This window comes from Macrobrachium rosenbergii, chromosome 48, assembly GCF_040412425.1.
Source record: "Macrobrachium rosenbergii isolate ZJJX-2024 chromosome 48, ASM4041242v1, whole genome shotgun sequence".
NCBI lineage: Eukaryota > Metazoa > Arthropoda > Malacostraca > Decapoda > Palaemonidae > Macrobrachium > Macrobrachium rosenbergii.
Genome location: NC_089788.1, coordinates 51,966,197 through 51,991,902, shown reverse-complemented (window position 1 = coordinate 51,991,902; position 25,706 = coordinate 51,966,197). Strand labels below are relative to the sequence as shown.

Sequence of the window (25,706 nt, the reverse complement as noted above, 5' to 3'; positions counted from 1 at the left end):
GTCTCAAAAAGAAAACCTAACACTCCCTAACCTGTATCTGAAGGCTACCAAAGGTAAAAATACTTCAACTGGAAAAAGATCAACTGGAAAAGCAATAGATTTCCAAATTATGCTGACTTCTAACAACTGAACCTCAGTTGTAAGCCAGCAGAAACAAATTGAAGCTCTTGCTGAGTTCTTCCTCTATTTCTCCAAAAGTGGGTGGGGCTAGTCAACTACACAAAACAGTGCTGTTGTGAATTAGAAAATCTAAACTGTTGTGCGAGTTGAAAATATAGCTATGTAATTACTTGGTGAAGTTACTTATATAAAAATATAAATAATAGCATAAAATATAAATTAAAAAATCATAAATGTAACAACACGAGACTAAGCTGTATCAAGTCAGATGTCTACCTAGCCCTTTTCACCCATCCAGTTCCTAGTTGGACGGGTCGGTATAGTTCTCAGCTAGCACTCTGCTGGGCCTGCGTTCGAGTCTCCAGCTGGCCAATGAAGAATTAGAAGAATTTATTTCTAGTGATAGAAATTCATTTCTCAGTATAATGTGGTTCGGATTCCACAATAAGCTGTAGGTCCTCTTGCTAAGTAACCAATTGGTTCTTAGCCACGTAAAATAAGTCTAATCCTTCCGGCCAGCCCTAGGAGAGCTGTCAATCAGCTCAGTGGTCTGGTTAAACTAAGGTATACTTAACTTCACCCATCCAACACTGCATCCCCATCCCCTCCAAAGTTCCTGTTCAACATATGACCAACTCCCTTTCTATTGGCTGTTGCTGCCCACCCCACTGAGCCTGATACTCCTCAAGCGGAGATTCCAGTTGATGCTTGGTTGGACTTTAGGAAGGAGATCTGTAATGAGACCTTGTGAAGTATCAAGGACTCCATTGATACTGAATGCCACTAAATTCAGGACAGTATCAAAGATTCCTGTCAGGAACTCAGGGAAGCCCTGGGCACTAAATTAGATATTTTCATCCCCTCAGAGAGGCTGAAAAATCTTTGAAGCCACCCACATGAAAAGTAGGTACTCTTGCTGAAAAAGGTCCTTGACAAAGGCTGCCAGAAAAGCCCAAGGCAAAGAAGAGGGGTCAGTCTCTTAGAACCTCATTGGGCCTTAGTTCCTGGAAGGATGCCCCTCCAGCTCCCATAGTACTGACCAGTCTTTGGCACCACAACCAGCTTGAACCTTAACCTCCCCAGATTTCGAAGATCAAGGACATCTACTCATGACAAACTCTAATAACAAAAATCCTTAGCATGAAGCTTCAATGTGTCTCTTTTTGCCAAAGTGGAAATCCTGGACTAAAGCACTTCCCCAAATAGAATGGTGCTTTGGTCCTCTTTCTGTTGCAATATATAAACTGCAAAAGGAGACCATCACTCTCCCAGCTGGCATGGGAACCATGGCGATCAAAGTCACCCTTTTCCATTTCAACAGAAATTATGGTAATTTGACCATCATGGAGAATCAGCATCCCCCTCAGTTGGCCCAGGTGTTTTGCCCCTTCACTTTTTACTGTGAATCATGTGAAGCCATATTTCCAAACTTCTCAGTTACTGAGAAACATGAGATAACAGCAGAGATAAAGCCATTTGCTTCAGCAATCCCAGTGACTAACAACTCACAGAGGAAACAGCAACTACTGGAATTTAAAATTTTGGCCAAAGAGGCTGAAGGGACACTGCAAAGAAACTCTAGTAATGCCTACAGTAAAAATTGCCCTTCTCTCTACATGAAAATAACTTCCACTAGATGTGGCTAACCAGCAGTACAAAGCTCTTATAAGTAATGTCTCAAGATTCGACAGCCATTTCTAAGTTTCATGTGAGGCGTCACCTCCTCTCCATTCTAACCTCCGCTGCTATCCTTTTAGAGACAATGAGGGGGCTCCAGTCTTCCAGGACTGCTCTGGCTGTTGTTGCCAACTCTTTGGCATTCCTTACGGGAAGTGTCAATGATTTTATGGAAAGGCATTAGTGGGCTAGAACATGTTACTCCCCATGTCACCTTGCTGTTACATTCCTCCCCTTATGGCAATATCTCTTTCAGCTATTAAAACTGAACTCACAGAATGAGTCTGTTGACAACTATTTTGTGCCTGTCCTGCTGGGAGAGTTGGAACAAGGGAAATGTTCCCAAGAGTTCCACTCCCCCAAAATCCCAAAATGCTCTAATACAACCCAAGGTCATACAAGTCTTCAGTTGCCCTTAGTTGGGTCTTACCAGTAACTAAAGCAGGGGCAACAATGGCAACAGTATCCCTTTTGCGGCTGACAGACATACCTAATAGTGTACAAGAATGGAAAACCCACACATGGAATGCCCATAAGGGCAAAAGGAAGTGAAGCCCATCAGGGCTTTGCAGTCAGGGGTTATTAACTTTTGCTCCAATACTGGCAGTGGAAATTATCCCTTGGGAACACAGCAATATTTCCAACTGGTTGGGGTAGCAATGGTCATATCCTGCACCCAACCCCTCAAGAGGTTTTTCCAACAACTGGAGTCCTTCTTTGAGAAGCATGAACAAACAGCTCTCTAAAAAGGGGACAGAGAAGGACATGTTCAGTGTCGCCAAGCATGCCTGTTCAGTGGTCATAAAATGGACTCTTTCAAACTAAGGTTTATCCTCAACCTATCAAAGCCATCCTCAACCTATCAAAGCCAAGCTAGCACACTGTGTGCCACAAGTTCTGGATGACAAATGTTGCTCAAGTATCTTGGTTCATTCTGTGTGAAAAAAAACTTTCTTTATTGATCTTAAAGGTGCTTAATGGATCGTCTCTTCTGCTGTTCCCTTCTCGGGTTTCAGATAGGGAGAGAGAGAGAGGGACACATCCAAGATCATGTCCTTTGGGTTGAAAGTCGTCCTGAAGATCTTCACATAATTGGCATCAATACTCATCGAAGAGCTCAGACAAGACGGAGTTCTGGTGGCCTACCTAATCAAGTGGCTAGTCTGGGGGACCATCAAAGAGAACTGCTTTCAACACCTACAAATGGTGGAAGACAGATTCCAGTAAAGAAGTTTCTCTATCAACCTGGACAAGCCTCATCTCATGCCCAACAGGCATTTCATGTGGCTAGGGCTTTACTAGGAACTGCTTCACAACCAGTAGTCTCTTCCCGGCCAGATTTAAGCCAAAATCAAGAAAAAGCCTACAAGGGTTCCTGGCACAATCCAAAGTCTTAACAATAGAATGGGTCTTGGGCCTATTACAGTTTGCATCTGGGGTGGATCCAATCCTCAAACTGAGATTCAAGGATGTAAAAAGAACCTGGCTTTCACATGCCTGAAAAAGGCTTCACCATCCACTCAATCCACAAATGCAGGTGGTTGTGAAGATACTTCGTCCTTGGGTTTGGAAGGGTGCTCTTACCAAACAGGTCGCTGTGACTCCCCTGTCCATGCAGGTAGTTATACAAAGATGCCAACTTGACATGTTGGGGAAGCGATTGTGAGGAGCATCAAGTGGCTGTGAGGCAGTGTTCAGTTTTAAGGAGAATGTCTATCAATTTTCTGGTACTGATGGCCACCTTCCTGTCTCAGAATACTGAAGGCTCCTATGAGGACACATCTCACTGGTCCTACACATAATGACAGTGATGACATCTTTTAGGAGGCTTGGCTCCCACTCACCTTCTCTTAATACTCTAAATGTTTGCCAAGTGTGCTCTAAGCTGATTGCCATGGGCCTGATTGCATTTTTTTTTTCTGGCTAATGTAAATTTGTCTCTAATATTCCAGCATATATGATATTTTTGATAAAATAAGATTTATATATGCTTACCAAGTTATTACATAGCTACTAGCTTTCTACACAGCAGTCTAACAAAACTCAAATTTTCGCGGTGGTGCTACCATCACTTATGTAGGTGACAGGGCCCTGCCCACATTCGGGACTGATAGGTACGACTCAGCAGAGAGCTTCAATTCGTTTGATGCTCATTGTCCATAGGGGGGAGGAGGGTGGGCTTCAATTATGCAATTACTTGGTATATGTATATAAAACCTTATTTTATCATAAAAATATCATTTTTATATAAGTGACTTAGCAAGTAATTACATAGCTCATTCCACATTGAGAGGAGGTGGGATACATGGACATATTCTACTCCAAACCATTAATAAAAGTAATGACTTTGGAATAAAAAAGCTGCTGGCATTAGTATAATGCTTGTTGTTCCTTACCTGGTAAGAGAGCTGCTTCAGGTGGATACTGCCTTTGGTCAGTACTATAGAGGATGTGGCAGTATGGCCAAGAATCACCTCTACTTTAGTGGAGACTTTGCAGCCAAGGAAGTTCACCCATGGTTGACAAGGATTAACAAAAAGTGCCCTTGCCTTGGGCAACAACCAGAATAAAAAAAACAATGATGTTAACTACACTAGAATAAAACCCACACCCCAACCAATAAAAACTGGAGGGTACTCCACATACAATGTACCCCCAGGCTTCCCTTGAATTCAACGCCTAACATCAAGGAGAGAGGAAAGCAGAGCGACAGAAAGCCCCCTAGGCTACCTTTCCCAACACCATGTCAGCCACAGATAAAGGACCCAAAAGTACAACCATTATTAAACATAGTTTCTGCATCTTTAAGATAATGTGAAACAAACACTTCCAAAATGTTGATTGTAGAATGTTCTCAAGAGACGTTACAGCAAAAAGTCAGAGATGTTGCGACAGCCCGAACCTCATGAGCTTTGACCTTAAGGGAAGGTAAAACATCTTCATGAACTTGAGAATGTGCTTCCATAATCAAGCTTCTCAGGAAAAATGAAAGAACATTCTTTGAGAGAGGACATGAAGGGTTCCTCACTGAGCACCAAAGCTTGTCCAAACGTCCTCTGGTCTTTTCTGTCCGCTGAAGGTAGTACTTCAAGGATCTCAGAGGACAAAGTAATTTCTCTTTTTCCTCTGGACCAAGGATGTCCGTTAATTTCTAAATAACAAAAGAGCGAGGCCATGGCTTGGAAACTCCCTCATTCTTTACGAGGAAACCAAGAGAGAGAGAGCATACTGCATTTCCATTTGAAAACCTACTCTCCTACGCTCTTGTTGAAGGCTTTCAGCTCGCTAATGCGCTTGGCGGCCACCAACATCACGAGAAAGAGTCTTCTTCGGAAGATAAGACTCTTAAAAGAGGTTGAGCCGAGAGGTTTGAAAGTTAAGCTAGAGAGCCACTTCAGAACAACGTCCAAATTCCACCCTATGCTTAAAAACCGAAGAAAGCATTGACCTATACCCCTTGATAGTGGAAGTAGACAACTTCCTGTCGGTCCTCAGGAGAAGTAAAAAGTCAGCTATCTGGCTTATAGGGGTTTCAGAAGATGGGATGCTGTTATGTTGGCGCCATCCTCTAAAAACTGACCACTTGGATTGGTAGAGCTTGCTAGAAGATCTGCATCTAGCAATAGCTTCTGCAGCTTACCTCGAAAAGCCTTTTGCTCTGACGAGGCTCCTGACAGTCTGAAGCCTATCAGGGCCAGAGCGGACAATCCTTGATGGAACCTGAGGAAGTGGGGCTGTCTGTGCAGCGACTGTTTTTGTAGCAAGAGTCTTGGAAAGTCTACTAACAGTCGCAGCAGATACGGAAACCATTCCTTCCTGGGCCAGAACGGAGCGATCAGGGTCACTGAGACATTCTGGTGATAGGAGAACTTGTTGATCACCTCTGATCAACCTGAAAGGTGGAAAGGTGTAGACATCCAGGCCTGTCCAGTCCAACAGCATGGCATCCGTCGCCCATGTGAACGGGTCCGGGACTAGGGGAGCAAAAGAGAGGCAGACGATTTCTTGATGTTGCGAAGAGGTCCGCAGCTGGTTTGCCCCAAAGCTTCCAGAGATCGTCACATACGAGGGAGTCCAGGGTCCACTCCGCCGGCAAAACTTTGTTGGAATGTCTCAATTTGTCTGCGAGGACATTCATTTTCCCTTGAATGAAGCGAGTGATAATCTTCATCTGGTTCTGCTCTGCCCAGAGAAGGAGGTCTTTCGCCATCTCTAGAGAATGAAGGAGTGGGTGCCCCTTTGTTTGTGGACAAAAGGCAGTGCCATGGTGTTGTCCACGTAGACCATTATTACTTTGCCGGTAACTAGAGGAGAGAAGGCCTGGAGACCCATGTGAATGGCCTTTAGTTCCTTCACATTGATGTGGAGAGCTCTCTGATCTACTGACCACATCCCTGACATCTTCTGACTCCCTAAAAGGGCTCCCCAACCTATATCTGAAGCATCGAAATAAAATTCTAGGTCGGGGTGCAGAGGTAGATTAGACTTCCCTTCTCGAAGTCTTCCTATGGACAACCACCATCGCAGGTCCATCTTGATCTCTGAAGAGATGGAGAACAGAAAGGAGTTCGGTTCGGATTTCCTGCTCCAGCACGCTTTCAGATAAAGCTGAGGCAGCCTCATGTGAAGCTTGCCCAACTTCACAAACGGTTCTAATGAGGCCAAGGTCCTCAGCAGACTCATCCACTGAACTGCTGAACAAGTGCTAAGGTCTAGGAACTCCCGGACAGTATGGAGACAGGAGTCAATCCCTTTGGGAGAGAGAAAAACCCGAAAAGTCTGAGTCTTGAATCATCCCTAAATAGAGAATCTTCTGGGTCGGAACTAATTGCGATTTCTGAAAGTTGACCAAAATGCCCAACTCCTGCATTAGGTGAAGAGTTTTTTTCAAGCCCTCCGCACACTTCTCCTCCGAAGGGGAGCAGAGCAGCCAATCGTTGAGACAGAGGCAAATGTTGATGTCAAAAAGGTGAAGCCATTTCCCAAGAGGAGCGAGGGTCCGAGTGAACACTTGTGGGACTGTGGACAGGCTGAAGCACAAGGCCCAAAACTGGAGAACTTTGCCCCGAAACAAAAAATGCAAGAACTTTCTTGAATCAGGATGTATCAGGACATGGAAATAGGTGTCCTGCATGTCCAGAGTGACCATCCAGTTGCCCTGATGGAGAGAGAGCATAACAAGAGTGGCTTCCAGCATGAAATGATTCAGGGTGCTGACATCCAGAACTGGTCTCCAGCCCCCCGATGACTTGGGGACCACAAAGAGACGGTTGTAAAATCCCTCCAAGCCGTGATCCAACACCACCTCTACCACCCCTTTGCGAATAAGGGACTCAACTTCCTGAGAAAGGGCAGCAAACCTCTAAGAGAGTGCCGAGTAAGCTATCAAGTTGATCAGCAACTTGGATAAGGGAGGCTTCTCTTGGAAAGGGATGGAATATCCTTCCCAACACTTTGACTAACCAAGGTTCTACCCCCCTGCAGCTCCATCCCTTCCAAAAGCGGTGCAGCCTGGCTTTGACCAGGGCTTGATGGACTCTGTTTTCATTTCTTAGCAGCTGGTTTAAACAGCTTCTTGACTGATCTAGATGGTGGGCGCAGATTAGTCCAAGGTCTAGGTTGAGGCCTAGATCTTCCTCCTCGAAAGGGCTGAGGCTGAAGAGGAGAGAAGGACTTGGTTGCTGTTGCGGGAGCTTCCTTCTGTCGCTTGGAAGATTGTGCCACAAGATGAGGCTGAAGAGGAGAGAAGGACTTGGTTGCTGTTGCGGGAGCTTCCTTTGGTCGCTTGGAAGATTGTGACACAAGATCAGTAGTAGATTTCTTCTGTAGGTCAGACAGGAGCTCTTTACAGTGTCTTGGGGAAGAGACGGGATCTGTCTAATGGAGAGAACAAGAGGGCTGACTTCTTGCTTCTTCAAGATATCCATCGAAAACAAGGAGGCGAGCTCGAAAGAACCATCCCTGACTGCGTTGTCTGCGCAAGACAATACCCCAAAACCAGTCAGAAGAGAAATCTTTGGCCAGGACAGGACAATCCTCGAATTTTCTTGACAAAGCCCTCACTGTCCAATTGACGAACCCAAAAATTTCTAAGACCTTGAACAGTTTCTTGACGAGTTGATCAAGCTCAGGCGAAGAGAAGCAAATCTTGGCTGCGGGGAACGCTGAACGACATGTAGTGTCAACCAAACAGGAGAAGTCCCCCTGGGAGGAGGCAGAGACTCCCAAGGGGGGAGCTTCCCCGGTGGCGTAAAAGCGATACTTCTTGAGAAGTTTTTAAGGCGGGAAGGCAAAGGTAGCTTTGCCTTGCTCCCTATTCATAGCCAGCCACTCATCTACTTCCCGAAGAACTTTCTTCGGGGAAGAGGAAAGCACTAACTTAGGGGGGCAAGCGACACCAGCGGTTTGCTTCCTCATAAGGAAGGTCGAGGCTGGGGAATCAGGAGTGGCAGGCTCAAAGAAGTCTGGAAAATTAGCCACAAAAAATTTCAGCAAAGACGAATAAGCAGATAAAGGAGCAGTATCCTCTTCAGGTTCTTCCTCGTCAGAAGAGACGGGATAAGGTGTCGTCCTTACTCTTGGAAAGGACTGTCTTCTTCTTTAAAAAGCCCATAAGTTCCTCAAGCTGACACTTAATCGGGGCTAAAGCAGAGTTTTCCTGGGCCAATGAAGGAGGAAGAGGCGCCGAGAGTCATTCAGTTGGCGTTGAGTGCCCAGAAGTTGATGCTGAATGCTCACAGCTGGCGCCAAGTGGTCAAGTGCGGAAGAAGTCTAAGTGGTGAAGTGGGCACCAAGCGAGCCGAAGTAGAGGGGCACTCTGAGCTGAGAGAGCCCTTAGCAGAAGGTGACAGGTGCTTACTCGAAGCATCTTGTCACTTGGAGACCAAAATAGGGTGCTCACAACTCAAGAGGGGTTCCAGACTATCGCACGAAGCCTGGCAGCAGCAGCAAGTGGAACAGCGAAATTGCAGGAGGGGCTATCCTCCTTGTACAGACCTCTTGACAGGAGGTGGGGAACTGTCCGCATAAAAGTTGTCTCTCTTCAAAGGCTTAGAAGCAGAAGAACGGCGCCATTGATGCTTCTTGTCGGAAGAGGAGCCATCAGAATCTGATAACAGGCGATTCACACCGAGAGAGAAGCCTTTCCAATGGCACTTTGTCGCAGCCTGGGAACTTGCAACAGGCTTGACAGAGGGAGCAACTGTCCGTGGGCAAACTCCACCGGCCACCCTTGGACCTCCGGTACGTCTTCTCCCCAGTGCAGGGGAGCGGGACAGGGACCTCTATCTAGGAGCACCGGTGGGATGGGCAGCCACCTCCTCAACAATCACAACACTGTCACTAGGCACAACACTGAACCTGGAACACTGGAAGGTGCTTTCATCACAAAACCCCTGAAAGAGGTTCCTAACTCCATAACAGTATTAGACAAAGATTCAAACTTATCAAATTTCGCTTCAAGACTGGCAACAGTGTTGGGATCGGAAGCACGGGAACCTGGTAAAGGAGTCTGGGTTAAAGGTATAGGAGGGCTAAGGATAGGAGACATAACATGAATCAAAGGAAAAGAAACAGCTATCTTCTACCATATTAGGCAAAGACAGAATATCCTGACTTTCGACTCTAAGGGCTGCCTTTCTTTTTTCTATCTTGGTCTAATTTGTCCAGATAGGACTTCAAAGCCTTCCATTTACTATCTTCCCAATCCCGATATTCCAGACATGTAAGCTCTCTACTACATTCCTGCACGAATCATAAGTCACTTTAGTTAGTCTATTCTTACAACCCTCAACGCAATGACAAATGCTTGAAGAGCTGGATTCTGACATATTTGACTATCTTTAGGAATAAAGTTAACTAATGCTAACAATATTGCTAAGTTTGAAAGCCACCACAAAAGAGAGAGAGAGAACTTCACCAAATAAACAGGACAAGATCCATAACAGATGAAGCAGCGACTGCACAATACTACCAATGTTACTCAGGAGCCGGTAGAATACAAATTGAAGCTCTCTACCGAGTTGTACCTATCAGTCCCGAATGTGGGTGGGGCCCTGTCACCTACACAAGCGATGGTAGTGCCACCGAAAAAATCTGAGTTTCGTTGGACTGTTGTGTAGAGAGCTAGTAGCTAAGTAATTCTGTGTAAGTCACTTATATAAAAATGGTAACTACTTAGGAGCTAAGTAATCATCATTTTTCAGCAAAAACAAGAAGAAAATATGTTTTGAGTTCATGACTCCATAAACATCAAGGTCAGGTAAAAGGCTATTAATTTTGTGGGGTTGTGGGACAAGGTAAAAGGCTACTAATTTTATGGGGTGGTGGGGCAAGGTAAAAGGCTATTAATTTTATGGGGTGGTGGGACAAGGTAAAAGGTTATTCATTTTATGGGGTGGTGGGACAAAATAACTGAATTAGTCAAACACTTAAAAAAATTGCAATGTAGCATATTGAATTTCTCATTTCTCTGCTTCTGTCAAAGATCAGCAAAAAGGGTTATCTTTTCCTTTCAGCAGAGCAATGAAGCCATCTATTAAGTGAGAGAACCATCTGGTTTTAACAAAGTAGGAACTGTTGAGTCTACTTCGTTTAAGTACAGGAGGAACCACTGAGTCTACAACAAAAGAGACTTGAGAGAAAGCCACCATGTACATCCCCAAATTATACCAGAAAGTACAGAGATGACACGATTTCACTCCATTCTCTTGTCTTGGGCACCTTCCACAAGAATTCCCTTATGTACATCTATGGCAATTTCAGGTTCATTTTAAACCTGGATCAACGCTTATTTCAAATACATCATTCAAGACATGGACCAATGTTGTTTTCAACAGTCTGGACCTGGAGTATAGATTGTAGAAAATATCTTAAAATTCTGGATTTCCAATAAAAATTCTGGTTGACAAGTGCCAAATATTAAACAGTACACACTTTTTTGTAAAAGAAACACACAACAGGATTTGCAATGCCAAGATATTTTCAAATATTTCAAATACGATAGAAAGACATTCTCAAGGGCACGGTTAAAGCAGTAAGTGTTCCCTACCTACCAACCACCAACTTCTAAGAGGATTGCAAATACTGTGATGAAATATTGCAGACAATAATCATGGTTCTAAGTTGATAACCAACCCTCACCCAACTTGTCTCCAAAGCACTCTAATTGGTGAAATATTGAAAATACCATCAAGGTTCTTGAAATGGTACTTTTCTTGCAACATGTTTGTTTGGTAAAAAGTCCCCATCTTTCATGTCACAATTTCACCTTACATGGACACAACATATCTAAATGGGCAAATAGTCGACAGAGGCAAAACCGACAGGTGATCTTCCTTCATGAACACCTTTGCATAACAATCTAGCTTTGATTGAAATCCCTAAACTATGTTAGGGAAGTTCCAGTGAAAATGTAAGAATGACAGACACACTGATGGATGGACACTACTGTACAAGGAAGAAAACTATGATCAAGACCCTGCCCAACAATTTTTGTCAGCATAAAAAAAAAAAAACCTACATATCTTAGCAATTCAAATAACCATAATAGGCATCTCTGATTTTACACATAAATACAGTGCTCCCTCTGTCATTTACTCTTCCATTACCCTCTATGCAAATACTCTCTGAAAGCACAAAGAAACGGTTCACGTAGTTACCATGCAAAAGTGCAGACACAAAACAAAATACCAAAGCCACAAAAAATACAGATAAAAATCACCCAGTAGTGCATTTAAATATATTGCTCAAAAGAAAAATAACATTCAAGCAGCAGCCTCCCAACACAACACAGGAACTGCATGCACACACATGGTCTACTAACCCAAGTTGCAGCTGCTCCAGGACAGAGACCACTCCCTTGCATTTTGATGCAATAAATTTGGTGGAGTCGGAACTCATGGCCAAGCAGCAGTGAATCAAACGTTATGGAGTGGGAAGGAAAAACTGTTCTAATAACTCCTGCTCTGTTGGGTGAACTCATTTCATACTTTAAGGATGCTTACATGCTTAACAAGAATGTTATATGTTGATTGGCTTAATGATATTAAGCAGGTTGGGGGTGGAAGAGGGCCAACAGTCACATGACCTCACATGGATTGAGAGAAATCTGCATGCTGAATCATCCTCTGATTTGAAATTCTCCTTGTGACTGAAGAGGGTAGTGTTAACTTCAGCACCATGCAAGCTGTTTTTGCAATTGTGGGTGAACACTAAGTTTTGCTGAGGTTCATGTCTCTGCATTGTGTGTTTTTGTGAGTACAGATGGCACTGCTACCTGCCAATATCAGATTACACAAGAGCCTAGTAAGATCTGTACTGCTTTATGAAATGAACTTGTGACAATACAAGTGAAAATTAAATGATATCTGTACTGCTTTATGAAATGAACTTGTGACAATACAAGTGAAAATGAAACTAATACGACTATCAGGAGTCAGATAGCAAGATAGGAAGAAATGGTACCATAAGCAAAATAACAGAAGTTCCATATGTAGATGAGATGATAATGAAAGGGAGACGGTAATGGCTTGTTCATGCACTCCGCAACACCCCTGGGAGAATCGTATGTGACAGTGTCAGCTGGGCTTGTGTAGGTACTCTACTTGGATGAGACCTATGAGATGAGAGACTGGAGATGCATGCAGATTTTTGAAGGATAAAGCATATGAATGACATGAGAAGCACTATTTCACTGAAGCCCTTTGCAAAGCTAGGCACCGGGTGTGATGTTACTAAGTTAAGTTTGGCCAGTGAGTTCTTTACTTCATTATTAGGTGTAAATAGCAAACATTATTGTACTTTCCAATACAATACATGCATAAGCTGTAGTACGTACACCACATATGGATTGCTTGTGTGTAGTGATACAGTGACCTGATCGTGAATCTTTTACTTGATTAGGGAAGCCTATTGTGACAATGATCTGGAATAAGACATTTTGCTTGCTAAAAAGCTGCATTATTATACAGTACTTAGTAGCCTATTTAAAGGCTAAACATAGCTACAACATTTTATAGTACCTAACAAATGCATATTTACAACAATTTATTCAAATTTTGCAGGAATCCTCAAACTTCCTGAAACTACAAGTATGAATAGCTCCCAGGTTACTGTACTTACTTCTCCCATCACAATACACAAACTACAGCAGTGTAAATAAATAACTGCAACACTCTTACTTTGCTTACACTATATCATGCTGGGTGTTAACAATACTAAAAGGAAATATGAGCAGTATACTTATCAAAACAGACAATAGATTCTATCAAGAACTACTTAGCATATAAAGAAAGTTACACTTATAGGAAAGTACAAAAATGGAAGAGCATCTGACATTAAAAGTGGGTCTGAAACCAACAAATGTTTTATCTTGCTGTCCAAAGTTCAGAGATGGAATTGTAAAAGGGAAGAAAGAAAAGGTTCAATTATACGCAGGTTTAGAAAAGAAAGTATAGTAGTGTTTATAAATGACACACAACTTGATACTGCAAAGAAAGCTAGTCGTTCAAAATTTCTAAGCAGCAATGCTCAGGCACTCAAAGAGGCATAAAGCAGAAATTTGTGATCATTACAGCTCCAACAGCTATTCATGCAACATCTGTCAAAGAACTTGAGGTAATGGATTTATCGTATGCTACTGTTGTAAATCTGTTATGGTGCTTTTATACATAATCTCCATATTACATGCCCAGGGAGATGTAGACCATTTTTTTCTATACATGTTATTTAAATCCAGATTTGAATTGGTTTTTTGACTACCTCTATAAAAAAAAAAAAAAGGATGCTGTGTGAGAATTTCTTGCTGAGAGTATATGATATACTGTAGTAGTTAAATTCTCTGAATAATTAACCGTGAATATTAAAAAAAAAAATATCCTGAACTGGTCATGGAAATTTCAGTTCAGTGAACATGCATATAGCCCTTGAATCTGCTATTTTCATAACTGCTAGTCTCACATTAAACACATAAAACTAAGTTTCATATAATTTGGTGTATAGCTTCTGGAAATTATTGAAAATCTGGCTGATCTTTTTTAGATGTTTCTAAAACAAATTCAATTACAAGGTCAATGGAACAATCAACCCCATACCATCATTTAAATTACACTTGATGGGAAAAAAGTGGGCTTACTGCCAGCTGAAATGGAAACATACTGCTCAAACCAATGAAGTGAACCAAACCTACTTGATTAAAATAAGTACACATTTCTAGTACTGACAAAATGATAGTTTACCAAATACACTATAGCACGTTAGGGGAAAAATAAATCACATTCTTACAAACACTGGTATAAAATAAGTAAAAATGATCCTACTGTAGTTTGGAATAGAGTACCATTAAATTTGTACAAATGCTGTACACAATTGTCTTGACAACATGCAAATTCAAAATTCTTCAAATATTCCTACCAACCCCTGTGTTGCCCACTGCAAATGGAATTGAGACAAATGCTGCTTCCACTGCTGAAGCATTACTCAACCAAAACAAAATGGTTAAAGTATCTATTTCAAAATTGCAAAGATGTGGTTTTCAATCTTGATACTACATGTGGTTTACATTATTAAATGCATGCAATCATTGCTCTTTATTCAAAATTAATAAATAAGTTAACAACGTGTGAAGTAACTTGAGTTCGTATGTGAATAAATGCAAAAATATTTTACAGGAACAGCTTCAGTTAAAAAAAACCAGTGCTTGGTTCTAAAGTTAGCTAAATAACACTAATATCACCAAAATGGTACAGCACCAAACACTTACTTGACTAAGGTAGTTAACAATATGCATTTAGTACCATGAAATATTCTTGATTGGATGCACCTGATAAAACCTTAACAGGTGTAAAAACAAACTACGTGAAACAATGTTTAAAACATAGGCTAAATATTGTATAGCAATCCCTCGATTACCCGCATTCACATTATCTGGAACTCAACCTTATCTGCATGCAACTAACCCATAGGGACCAAAGATGTGTAAAATATATATACTGTATGTAGATTTAATAAAAATTTTTAAAAATTGCACTCTAAAGGCTGGTAACGCTACGCAAGTCTAAGTATTTGTCCAAACTGCTTACACTTTAACAGGCTGAAAAATCGTCTTGGGGAGGAAGGGGGATGGGTGGCCAAGAAAAATGTCCAAAATTGGGGGGGAGAGGGGGGGGATGTTGGAAGGCTCAACTGGATGGGAGGGAGCGGTTGGCAATGCTGCATGGGGAGGGAAAAGTTTTAGTAATGCTGCTCACAGGAACAAACACACAAAGAAAGGGTGGGAATGCTGTATGAACTTGACAGAGGGGGGGAGGGGGTAGGCAGGCAAATGTTTCACTTCTTTGGCGATTAAAAGCATGATGACATTTCATTTAACACATCATTATACATCACTTTATGGCTTTAATGAGCTGATATGGACATGACATCAGTTCAGTAGCGTATGGTAGAAGGTGTGTGGGTAGGCAAGCACTCAAGTTTTTGTAAGCCTTCCCAATATTGGCAGAAATGTATATATATATATATATATATATATATATATATATATATATATATATATATATATATATATATAGAGAGAGAGAGAGAGAGAGAGAAATGGAAAAACATACTTATACCCAGTAGTCTCTTGTTCAGTGTAGATGGCAGGAATTATCCTATGAAGGTCTGAGAGAGAGGATTTAAATATTCTTGGAAACAATAAAGCTTTGGAAGTGATATGATGAGGAGTATATGAAATAAGAAAAAGTCACTGAACTACAGTCTCTCCTTGTACCTTATCAATAATTGCAAATGATACTGAGCAAATGTCTTCTACAAGTTAAAATTATATTTTTCTACCTCATACCACTGATCTCGATGTGTAAGTACAACTTATAGCTTATAGTACAAGTAACTTCAGAGACTTACTATGGATGTATCGGTGAGTGAACTCGCACAAATATTATTGATCCCAAGGGTAAGGATTAAGGAGGAATAAGCAAAAATCACTTCCAGCCAAGTACATTTGACAGCGTGGGAAGAAATGCCTAAAACACCAAGGATTGGAAATAGTATACGATAATAACAGGCATAGGGAGGAGGATGTCTTGGATATAACAAAAAAAAGAAAATAGTACTGTACATACAGAGAAGAGTGATGAGCATATTTATAACATCAAAATTTCCATTTATGCAGTTTTTATAGTCTGTTAAACTCCATGTACACAAGTCAACAGTGAACAAAGCAGCTGAAACCTTACTTAACTGCCTGTACAGTACTGGATAGCAATTATATTCCAAACAAAAGATAAAAAAGTCAGTAATACACATAATTTCTCATTTGGAAACAAACTGAAACTACTTTGAAAATCAGCATGCAACTACATGATCACACACACCTGTGAAAGTAAATCTTGATATTTAACATATCACTAACATCATTATACCTTTACAGCGGGAAACCTATACATTTTGTTTTAAACTACAGCTACAGCAATTATGCAATTAAAAAATGCAAGATCCACTCTGTAATTAGCCTGAGGGCATTTGATTATAAAGTCTCTTGTAAATATATTAAGTACACAAATATTATACTTTCAACCATATACCAGTATCAATAAAATTCAACTCTACTACATTAACAAGCAATGAAATTCTTTTGATATTACCACAGGATTTTTCTGACATACAAAGAGATCTTTTTCTGTAAATGTTAAAATTTATTATTCAATGGTTTTGTTTAAATCTCAAAAATATGCTTTCAGTTTGGCTTTTCAAACTTCCTATGCCATAAAACTGGTTTTTCATTACACAAAAATTTAAATCCTGCATATCCTCGAATCAAAATATTCTATAATTATTACTTAGGAATCCTCAACAACATAAGTCAATGAACATTGATTTAACCCTTACAGGACAGGCTAAATATATTATTAAGCACACTCCCAGACCAGGCACACTTTAAGGTTGGTAATTTAAGAAAAAAACACATAAATGGAAAGAGGAAGATATGTAAATGCTCATGGTGTAAGAAAAAAAATTTAAACATTTTTCTGTACATTCCACAGGAAGTTGAAAGTGAATATTTACAAACCTTTGCAGGGCCTCTTTTCAACGACACTCATCAAAATATGCTAATTTTCTAATAATTTATTTTATTTTATTTTGTAAAATTATAGTTACAGCTCACACAATATCATAACAGATAACTGAAATCACTAACAAGTTCTGAGTATATTTATTGTAAAATATTTATAAGATTTACAGAGAAGGGGAGATGCAGTACCTTTTTGTGATATATATGTTTTTCTAATATTTCTTTGTACTTTACTTTGCAAAATTACAATTATAACTGACATACTAACATAAAAGATAAAAACTAAAACCAACAGCAATCCCTGGGTATATTTATCAGCAAATAAATAAAAAGATGTCCTGGGATAGAGAGGGGCAGTACATTCCCCCATCAAGTGTCAAGGCACACTGCTCCCCCTCTATCCTCTACTGAACTACTAGAGTTGACTTGGTGGCGCATAATGCTCAAAACCTGTTATAGTTCCTCATATGATCATGTCCATCCAGTAAGGGTTAATATAGTTAAGATAGAACAACAGCACTCATTTCACAAATCAGCAAAGAACTGACTGAACTATACTGATGCTTACTAACCAATGCAAGATTTCTCAATATACAGTAAAGCAAATGGCAAATGAACTTCAGTGCATCCTTAGTAGTTGTGATAAAATGACCAATTAACTACTAAACATGATCAACGCTCAGCAGACAATAATTCAGTGCTTCAACATACAAGTGCAAGCTTTTGTGAGTTACCACACATAAAACTGATAATCATTCAAAGACCAATCACATTTTTAAAATTAACATTTAAAAAACAAACTGCATAACAAAAGACCTTCCATAAAATATTGCAAAAGACAAATACAATATGTGACTCAAAATGTTAAGTCAACCAACTGGATGTAAAGTTGCTTCAAAAATGGGAAAATCAAGTACTCCACATCCAATTTCAATATTTTCTATAACTAAGGAAGCATACACATAAGAGCAATCTTACCTCCAACTGTATCGAGCATGCGATAAAATCTGTACTCCAGATGAAGCTGTGGAGCTTTGGCTTTTATTGGTTCCTGAAAAACAAATGAGAACATACTAACTTCAGTATTCAAATAAAATTACAAACCTACTTCAACAAAAAAGAAATAAACAAGGAACATACAAAAGACTTTAATATTAGGCTAAAAACATCTATCCTTATAAGACACTTTCAGTCAACATTTCCTCAAGTATAAAAGTTATTCCACCTAAACAGTAGCAATATTTCTAAAATACAACTGGCACTTGTATAATAGTGGTCACTTTACTTTCGTCGTTAATACATCTGGCACTTGTATATTATTGGTCACTTTACTTTCGTCGTTAAGTCTAAATGCTCTAACCAAGTTATCTTCTCCACCAAACACCTCTACCATCATTCACATTGCACCTCTTATGTATTTCTAACGCTACATACAGAGATGTCTTTTGATTCTCAAACTACCAGTGTGTGTTTTTCTAACAATACACTTGATAACACACACTTCTTGTCTTAGCCGACTATGCTTTTCCATTAAGCAATCCTTCAATCTATTTTTCTTAACTTTAAATTGTTACCATATACCTTCTTCAGTTTACTAGGTAATGTCTGGTTCTTACAAATCTAAAAAGTCAACTCTCACCATGACTTATTGGCATACAAGAGAACAATCATGCTTACTCCATTATGGGTCAATTCACACTACATCCTGTACTGTATATGGATCCTCAGATCAATTCACACAGAGTTCCTGTTTGCACTTATATTTTTACACAGACATCAATGACACTATTCACATTTTACATTCTGTATCTTTTGAGTATGGTGCAGTTGTCTTTTGCACATTTTCAAGGTTTGGAAAATATCTCAGAAAAACAAAACATACACACAAGCTCTAAAAAATGCTGCAGCTTTTTGTAAACCTTACATACATGAAAGCTATACAAAGAATGAACAATAGGCAGACTTAACTGTGAGAACAACCTCATTGATTTTGTGGACAAACTATACAGTATGAATTGACCCCACTTAGGAATCATTCCTTAATACAAAAACTCAAGTCAGCCACACATGCACACTTTTGCCATTATACTGCAGCATCTTACTTGCAATCTAATCAACTCCACATCTTTTTCTTTCCTTAACCTCTTAATATTAGATTGCTCTCCTATTATCTAAATTCAACAAATCTTCCTGTCTCAAATCTCTTTCACATGGAACCGAAGTGGCTGACTTCTCAGCCTTGCTATTCTGACAAATTCTCCAACAGAGAAGCCATTGCCTTGTAGAATGCTGCTTGTTTCTTTGAGAAGAAACAAGAAGTGTCTATTTCTCTCTCCAACAGAAAACCCTGCAAAATTGTGAGTCTACCCTCCTCATGAAAAAGAGAATGGACTGAGGGGGAGTCAGGGAGGACTACTGAAAATCAAAATGCCCAACAACCTTGCCAGATAAAGCAACAGAGCCTTAGCCCTCAGAATCCCATTGAAAGAGTTGGACAACACGCACCAATAGTATAAGTAGAGAAGAATTCTTGCTCCTAAAAGATGACAGTATCCCCCTATGGGCAACAAAATCCTCATGAATACTTGAGGCACCGTACACAGGCCGAAACAAAGCACCTTGAACTGGTATACTTTCCCGGCAAATTAAGGAACTAGCAAGTAAAAATTGTAGAACTTTATTGGTAGGTGGAAATACAGTAAATCCCCCGTATTCGCGGTCTCACTATTCGCGGACTCGCGTATTCACGGATTTATCTGTGGAATGTATCTACCAATTATTCGCGGAAAATTCACCCACTTGCAGTATTTTTCACTGAGAAACATTCACTAATTACTGTATTTTCATGACTAAATGCACTTTTTGTGATAAAACTATTAAAATACTGAGATATAAAGATTTTTAGAGGGATTTTTGTGTTTAAACTATCAAAATAGGCAGTTCTAAGTGCTTTTAGAGGGGTTTTAAGTATTCGCGGATTTTAGCTATTCGTGGGGGGAAGGGTGTGGTATGAATCCCCGCGAATACGGGGGGTTCACTGTATGCATCTTGCAAGTCCATTGAATCATCCAGTCATTCTTTGGAAAGTAGCTAGACCCATGCTGGATAATTCCATGGAAAATGGGGACAATGGCATTGGAAAAAAGTCAGTTGTAATATCCCAGGGACTTTCTTCACACCTGCTCTATTGCATTCTTCTCTAAGATACAACCTCTTCTAAAGAACAAAATACTTCTGCTGCTGGTGAAGATACAAAGGCAACACTTAGAGGAGACGACACCAGTGGAGAGGAAACCAGAAAAGGAATTAAGCCTGGAAGACTTTTAACTGGTGGAACCAAAGGCAGAGAAGAGGCAGGCTATCACTCCTGACTTGAGAGATTGTCCAAGAAATTCTCTATTATCCTGTACTAATATAGCCTCCTTTATCACCTTAAAAAATGTCAGGTTGAGGAAGTGACCAAAAGGAGGAACCAAAACAACTGACATAATCTTTGATGAAAGATAGGAGCACAATTTTTCTCTATTCTTCAAAACAGAGTTAGCACATGAACATCCACCTGCAGTGTATGAAACTCTAATGACTCTTCCCACTCTTAAATTTTAGCGGATGCCAAAAACTCCAACTCCCTAAGGTGGTGCAGAGAAGAGGCAATCATACTGAGCGAAATTTCAGCAAAAGATAACATTTCAACAGCTGTAAACAGAGACTTGGACAAAATCCCTACCTCAGCAATGTCCAAAGGACTTTGCCAATCACAAGAGCGTGTCTCTTCAAAGGAGCAAGAAAGGCAAAGACAACCGAATCTTTGACTGAAGAAGGTGTAAGAGTCAGTAATGCACCCAAATCATACAAGGCGGCAACTCTGTAAAATAAAAAAGAAAAGGAGTTTTGTATCCTATAGCCTGAGAAATCTCATCGAGCTGCACTCTAAACAAAAGAGAAAACCTGGTTTTTTATCAAGAGATTATTGGAACCAGAAATGCTAGAAGATAATAGAGACCTAGTCTCTACTGAATCTCTTACCTCTACCAAATGAGGAGAAAGCAAAGTGCAACTCTCCAGAATGCACCAGAAAACAGGAGACTCCTCTGCTTGGAGTGGAACGAATGTAGGATTTAGGCCAAAAGCCAAGCACCGAGACCTATGAGGTCATTCATCGCTGAAACGGACATCGACAGTAAAAAGGTTCGAAAGGTGTAACAGGAAAACCTCACAGCTGCACTATGAAGTGACAAATTTTTAAAAGTAATTTGTATTTTTCCTAAACATAAACTTGAGGTCTTTACATGTGGGATTAACTTTCAGCAAGCTGGAAAACAGGCTGTTAAACTTTTGCAAGGTGGTTATGGCAATAGCTACCGATAGTAAGGGCAGAAGGAACAGCCATCAAGTTGGTGCGCATTCAATTCTATGCAGTTTACCGTTTGGCCCAGGTAAGAGAATGAAGGGTGATAAGAGGTGGGCCTAGAATGTAAAGGCCTCAGGTTTGTAAGTTAGGAAAAATTTGTCATTTGTTCCTACACAAATACAAACCTTCAGTCTTTACATATAGGAGACTTACTTTTGGAGGGAGGACTCTGAGTACAGGCAGTCCCCGGTTATCAGCAGCCTTGGTTATCAGCAATCCGGTTTTACGGCGCTTGGATAGCGACGCCGATAACCAGATTTTCCGAGCTGATTGCTGGTTATCGGCACCGATAACCAGGGATCAGTGCTATTATCACCGATTTTCGGTTATCGTAACACTGTCGGGAACGGAACCCCGCCAATAACCGGGGACTGCCTGTAAATCTCTGAACTGACTGGTAGTTCTGCTCACCTCGGTATTCTCTTCCTGGTCATGAAAGAGCAAAGGAAGAAGACCGTACCTCTGATCTATTGAACAAGAGAGATGTTCAATTGCCAGACTTCTGGGCATTTCGAATTAATGGAATGTAATATCCTTGACTCAAAAAGGTTTGGATGAACCCACAGTGTCGGACACTATACAGCAAAGAATAGCCAACTGATTTGTTCAGTCAGTCCCTCTCTCCCCTTGCTAGAGAGAAGGGAGGATTTGCATCTACTAATCCAAATACAGCTAGATTATAGATAGGATACTCAGTCATCTAGATCACCTGCATGCACACCCATCCAGAAAGTGACGGCTCGTTCACTGTTCCTCTGCCCAATGGAAGAGGAAGGAAGACAGGAGAAAGGGAGGAGGCCAATCCCACACACACCTTCCCCTTGCAGCAGCACACCTTAGGAGATATGCAACCTGTCCCTCAAGAGCTGGGTGAACTACATTACTTGTTGAACATCCACCACAGGACCCAAGGAAAAGGTGTCTATGGACGTATGGGAAACGTCCCAAGGTAAAAGGAGATGAATGTGATCTGCACGATTACTGTACATTCCATCCTAGTGCTCGACTGACAGGTTCTTCCTGAATGTGATGTACAGACTGATGCCACTGGCGTTCGAATCTCCGGCCGGCCAATGAAGAATTAGAGGAATTTATTTCTGGTGATAGAAATTCATTTCCCGCTATAATGTGGTTCAAATTCCACAATAAGCTGTAGATCCCGTTGCTAGGTAACCAATCGGTTCTTAGCCACGTAAAATAAATCTAATCCTTCGGGCTAGCCCTAAGAGAGCTGTTAATAAGCTCAGTGGTCTGGTTAAACTTCGGTATAATTTTTGGGCACCGTTGCTGGCAATGGGCTGAAGGTCTAGTCCTTAAGGAGGCAACATAGACGTCATACTGTCACTGGAACCACAGGACCATAGAAGTGGAGTGATCAATCTCACTGATCATCTTCGAAGCATGTAGAACGGCGAAAGGTGTAAGCCTCCATTTGTAAATGGATACTTAAGATGTCTTGCTCGTTCATGGGTGCAAGAAGACAGAGCAGAACAGCGCCAACTTCAGTAAGTTGATAAAAGAAGGGACTATGAACAAACTTCTTCAGAGGTTGAACAAATTTTTGGCAGTCTAGGTGCCAAGATTAACTGTCCTCATCTCCTGACTATCAATTGTACTGTTTGTAATTACATCCATCTTGCTTGGGATGTGTCTGGCTGGCCACTGTACTGAATGTTCTACTGTCTAATCGTGTACCTACACTGAAATAGAGTAGATGAAAGGACACCAGGCCCTTTGTTGACCATGGCACTACCATGGTGTCATTGCTATCACCCCGAGAAATTTCTATCTTTGGACCTTGAGACTCTTGAAAATATAAAAAGAACCGTGCTTAAGTTCCAAGAAAGGAAGTATAGGAAACTGCCACCCTGATCAATATTTCGAAGAATGAAAAACCTCTGGAGGAGGATAGTGTAACCATGGCACCACCCTGGTGCCGTTGTTATTCAGGAGTGCCTATCTGGACCCTGAGACTCCTGAAAATGTCTTAAGATCCACAAAACATTCTCACCCTCTCGGATTGTGGATCAACTGGATATTGCTGCAGCAGCAGCAGCAACTACTGCTTACATCTCCCACTCTTCACAGGGGGAGTATAATGACAAAGTCAAAAGAAATGGAACTCCTATACACCACTTCTTGGATGAGCTGGAACCAAAAACAAGTTGTTGGCACTTAGTTTGGAGGTGAAGTCTTAAGTGGTAATGCAAAACGCCTTTGGGCACTTGATAGCCTTTAGGGTCCTTAGAAACAGAATGCTCATACACTGCTGATCTCCTGATGAATCAGGCAGAACGACAGGAAGTTGTAAGCCCAAGACTTGAACCATGGATGTGAAAGATGTCTCCTAGACGCCAACAGCATCTGAAGTTCCTAGGAGGTCACTTATCCAAGTAGAGGTGGTCCCCAGTTATCAGCAATCCGGTTTTACGTTGCTTGTCTAGAGATGAAATTCATCCATTTTCTGCGCTGAAATTCGCCAATTTCCGCTTATCGTCATGCCATCAGAATGGAACCCCCCCTGATAATCGGGGACTACCTGTACTGACTAGCCACAAAGTTTCTAGCCATGGGTGCGAAAGACGTCTCCTATACGTCAACAGCATTCGGTGTTCCCAGGAGATTTCTAACCATGGATGCGAAAGATGACTCACAAATATCAACAGTATCCGGTGTTCTCAGGAGGTCACCTATCCAAGTACTAACCAGACCCAATCGTTGCTAAACTTCTCTGACCAGACAAGAGGTGATATTCTCAATGTGGTATGGTAGATGGCTAATATGCCCATGGTCTCCAAAGACAGTGCCGAATAGTAACAGCTTCAGTGTGTCGAGATTGAAGGACTAACCTGACTGTCTTTCTAGATCAAACAGTTCTTCGAAATGTCGAAAAGTCACAACCAATTGTCACTAACACTGACTCTAGTGTCTGTACTTGTCTGTCATATATCCACCATCCTGGTATGTGTCTGGTTGACTGCTGTGCTGTGTGTGCTACTGCAAACCCTTGCACCTGCACCATCAATTGAGGAGATGATAGGACACTAGCCCCCACGCCTCTTGTTGACTAAGGAACTACTGTGGTACTGTTCCTTAACAACAATAGGGAACGCCTATCCTTGGACTCTGAGGCTTAGGGACCTAAGATGATTCAGGTTATTGAGGTGCAGATTAGGTCAGGTTAGGCTAGACTTGGTTGGGTTAAGTACCAAACATAGCCCAACACAACCTAGCCCTTTGAAGAACAGGTGACTTCCTTCCGGTTGATGCCATGAGACAAGAAGTTTCGGGATACTGAAGTGCAGGTTTGGTAAGGTCAGGCTAGAACCAGTTAGGCTAGGCTAAGTTAGGTTAAGTACCCACCCTAACCTCTTGAAGTGTAGTGACTGCCCGTTGGTTGATGCCTTGGGGCACGAAGTATCTCCGGAGGGGAAGTGTGTAAAAACACTACAAGGAGATATTTTTTGTCTAACCGTTATGCTACGTCCTGTCTCACCTCTCTGAGAGATGATGGAAAGGAATGGGGAGACCTTGTAGTAGACCAGAACCCCTCTTTCCATCTTCAAGAATTTGGCTTCAACCTTGTGCTTAGAAGAGTACTTGCAGAAGAGGATACTGAGGTTGTTGTACCAAGGGGTAGGCCTGATCTGTAGATCTACGAAGCTAAAAAATAATTCTGACCATACAGGGAAAAAATCTTACATGATCAGTATTAACTGACTCCTAAGAGAGGGTAGACAGCAAGGTGGAAGAGAATAGGAATGGAGGTATAGTAAAAGGAATTAAAGAGGTTGCAGCTAGCAGCTGAAGGGACGCTGCAAAGAACCGTAAGTAATGTCTACAGTCTACTGCGTGAGGTACACTGATGGCAATACACCCCGACAGGGGACTCCTCTGGTTCAATTTCCTCTTCTGCCCAAGGAGTCTGGGGTGACTGCAGGCAACACCTCCAGGAAAAAGCAGACTGCTGCAACTCACCTGAGACACAACTCAGGCACCACAGAAAACAGGGGGAAAAAGCAGACTGCTGCAACTCACCTGAGACACAACTCAGGCACCACAGAAAACAGGGAAGTATGGGAGGAAGCAAAAAGAGAAGTGCCAGCAACACCTGACACCCGTGCCTCACACAAAATATTCTTGACAGACCTAATAACACTCCCAGAAGGAAAGCCTTGGACAGTAAAGAGTCAGAAATGCATCTAGCTCAAAATCAACTAGACTCCATAATGATGGCAGAACTGGAAATGAAATATTAGCAGGGGCAGAGGGAAGAGGATGTAGAATAAGAAGTAAAAGAAATTGGTTCCACTACTGAGTTACTATAACATCAAAATGAGAACAACTCACTGCAGACATTTTTTAAGAACACTGCCTACAGTATAACTTTACTATCAGTCCTGGCAGTGCTAATATCATTACTAGATA

General features: G+C 41.2%; 1 protein-coding gene across 9 annotated transcripts in view; it reads right to left on the bottom strand.

Moving 5' to 3' along the window:
* Positions 1–25,706, bottom strand: part of gish (casein kinase I gish) — a 231,730-nt gene that overhangs the window by 171,345 nt on the left and 34,679 nt on the right. For all 9 annotated transcript variants that reach the window (XM_067091732.1, XM_067091729.1, XM_067091735.1 and 6 more), the window contains exon 3: positions 17,846–17,918. In XM_067091732.1, the coding sequence (XP_066947833.1) occupies positions 17,846–17,918 (73 nt within the window). The remainder of the gene's footprint in view (positions 1–17,845; positions 17,919–25,706) is intronic.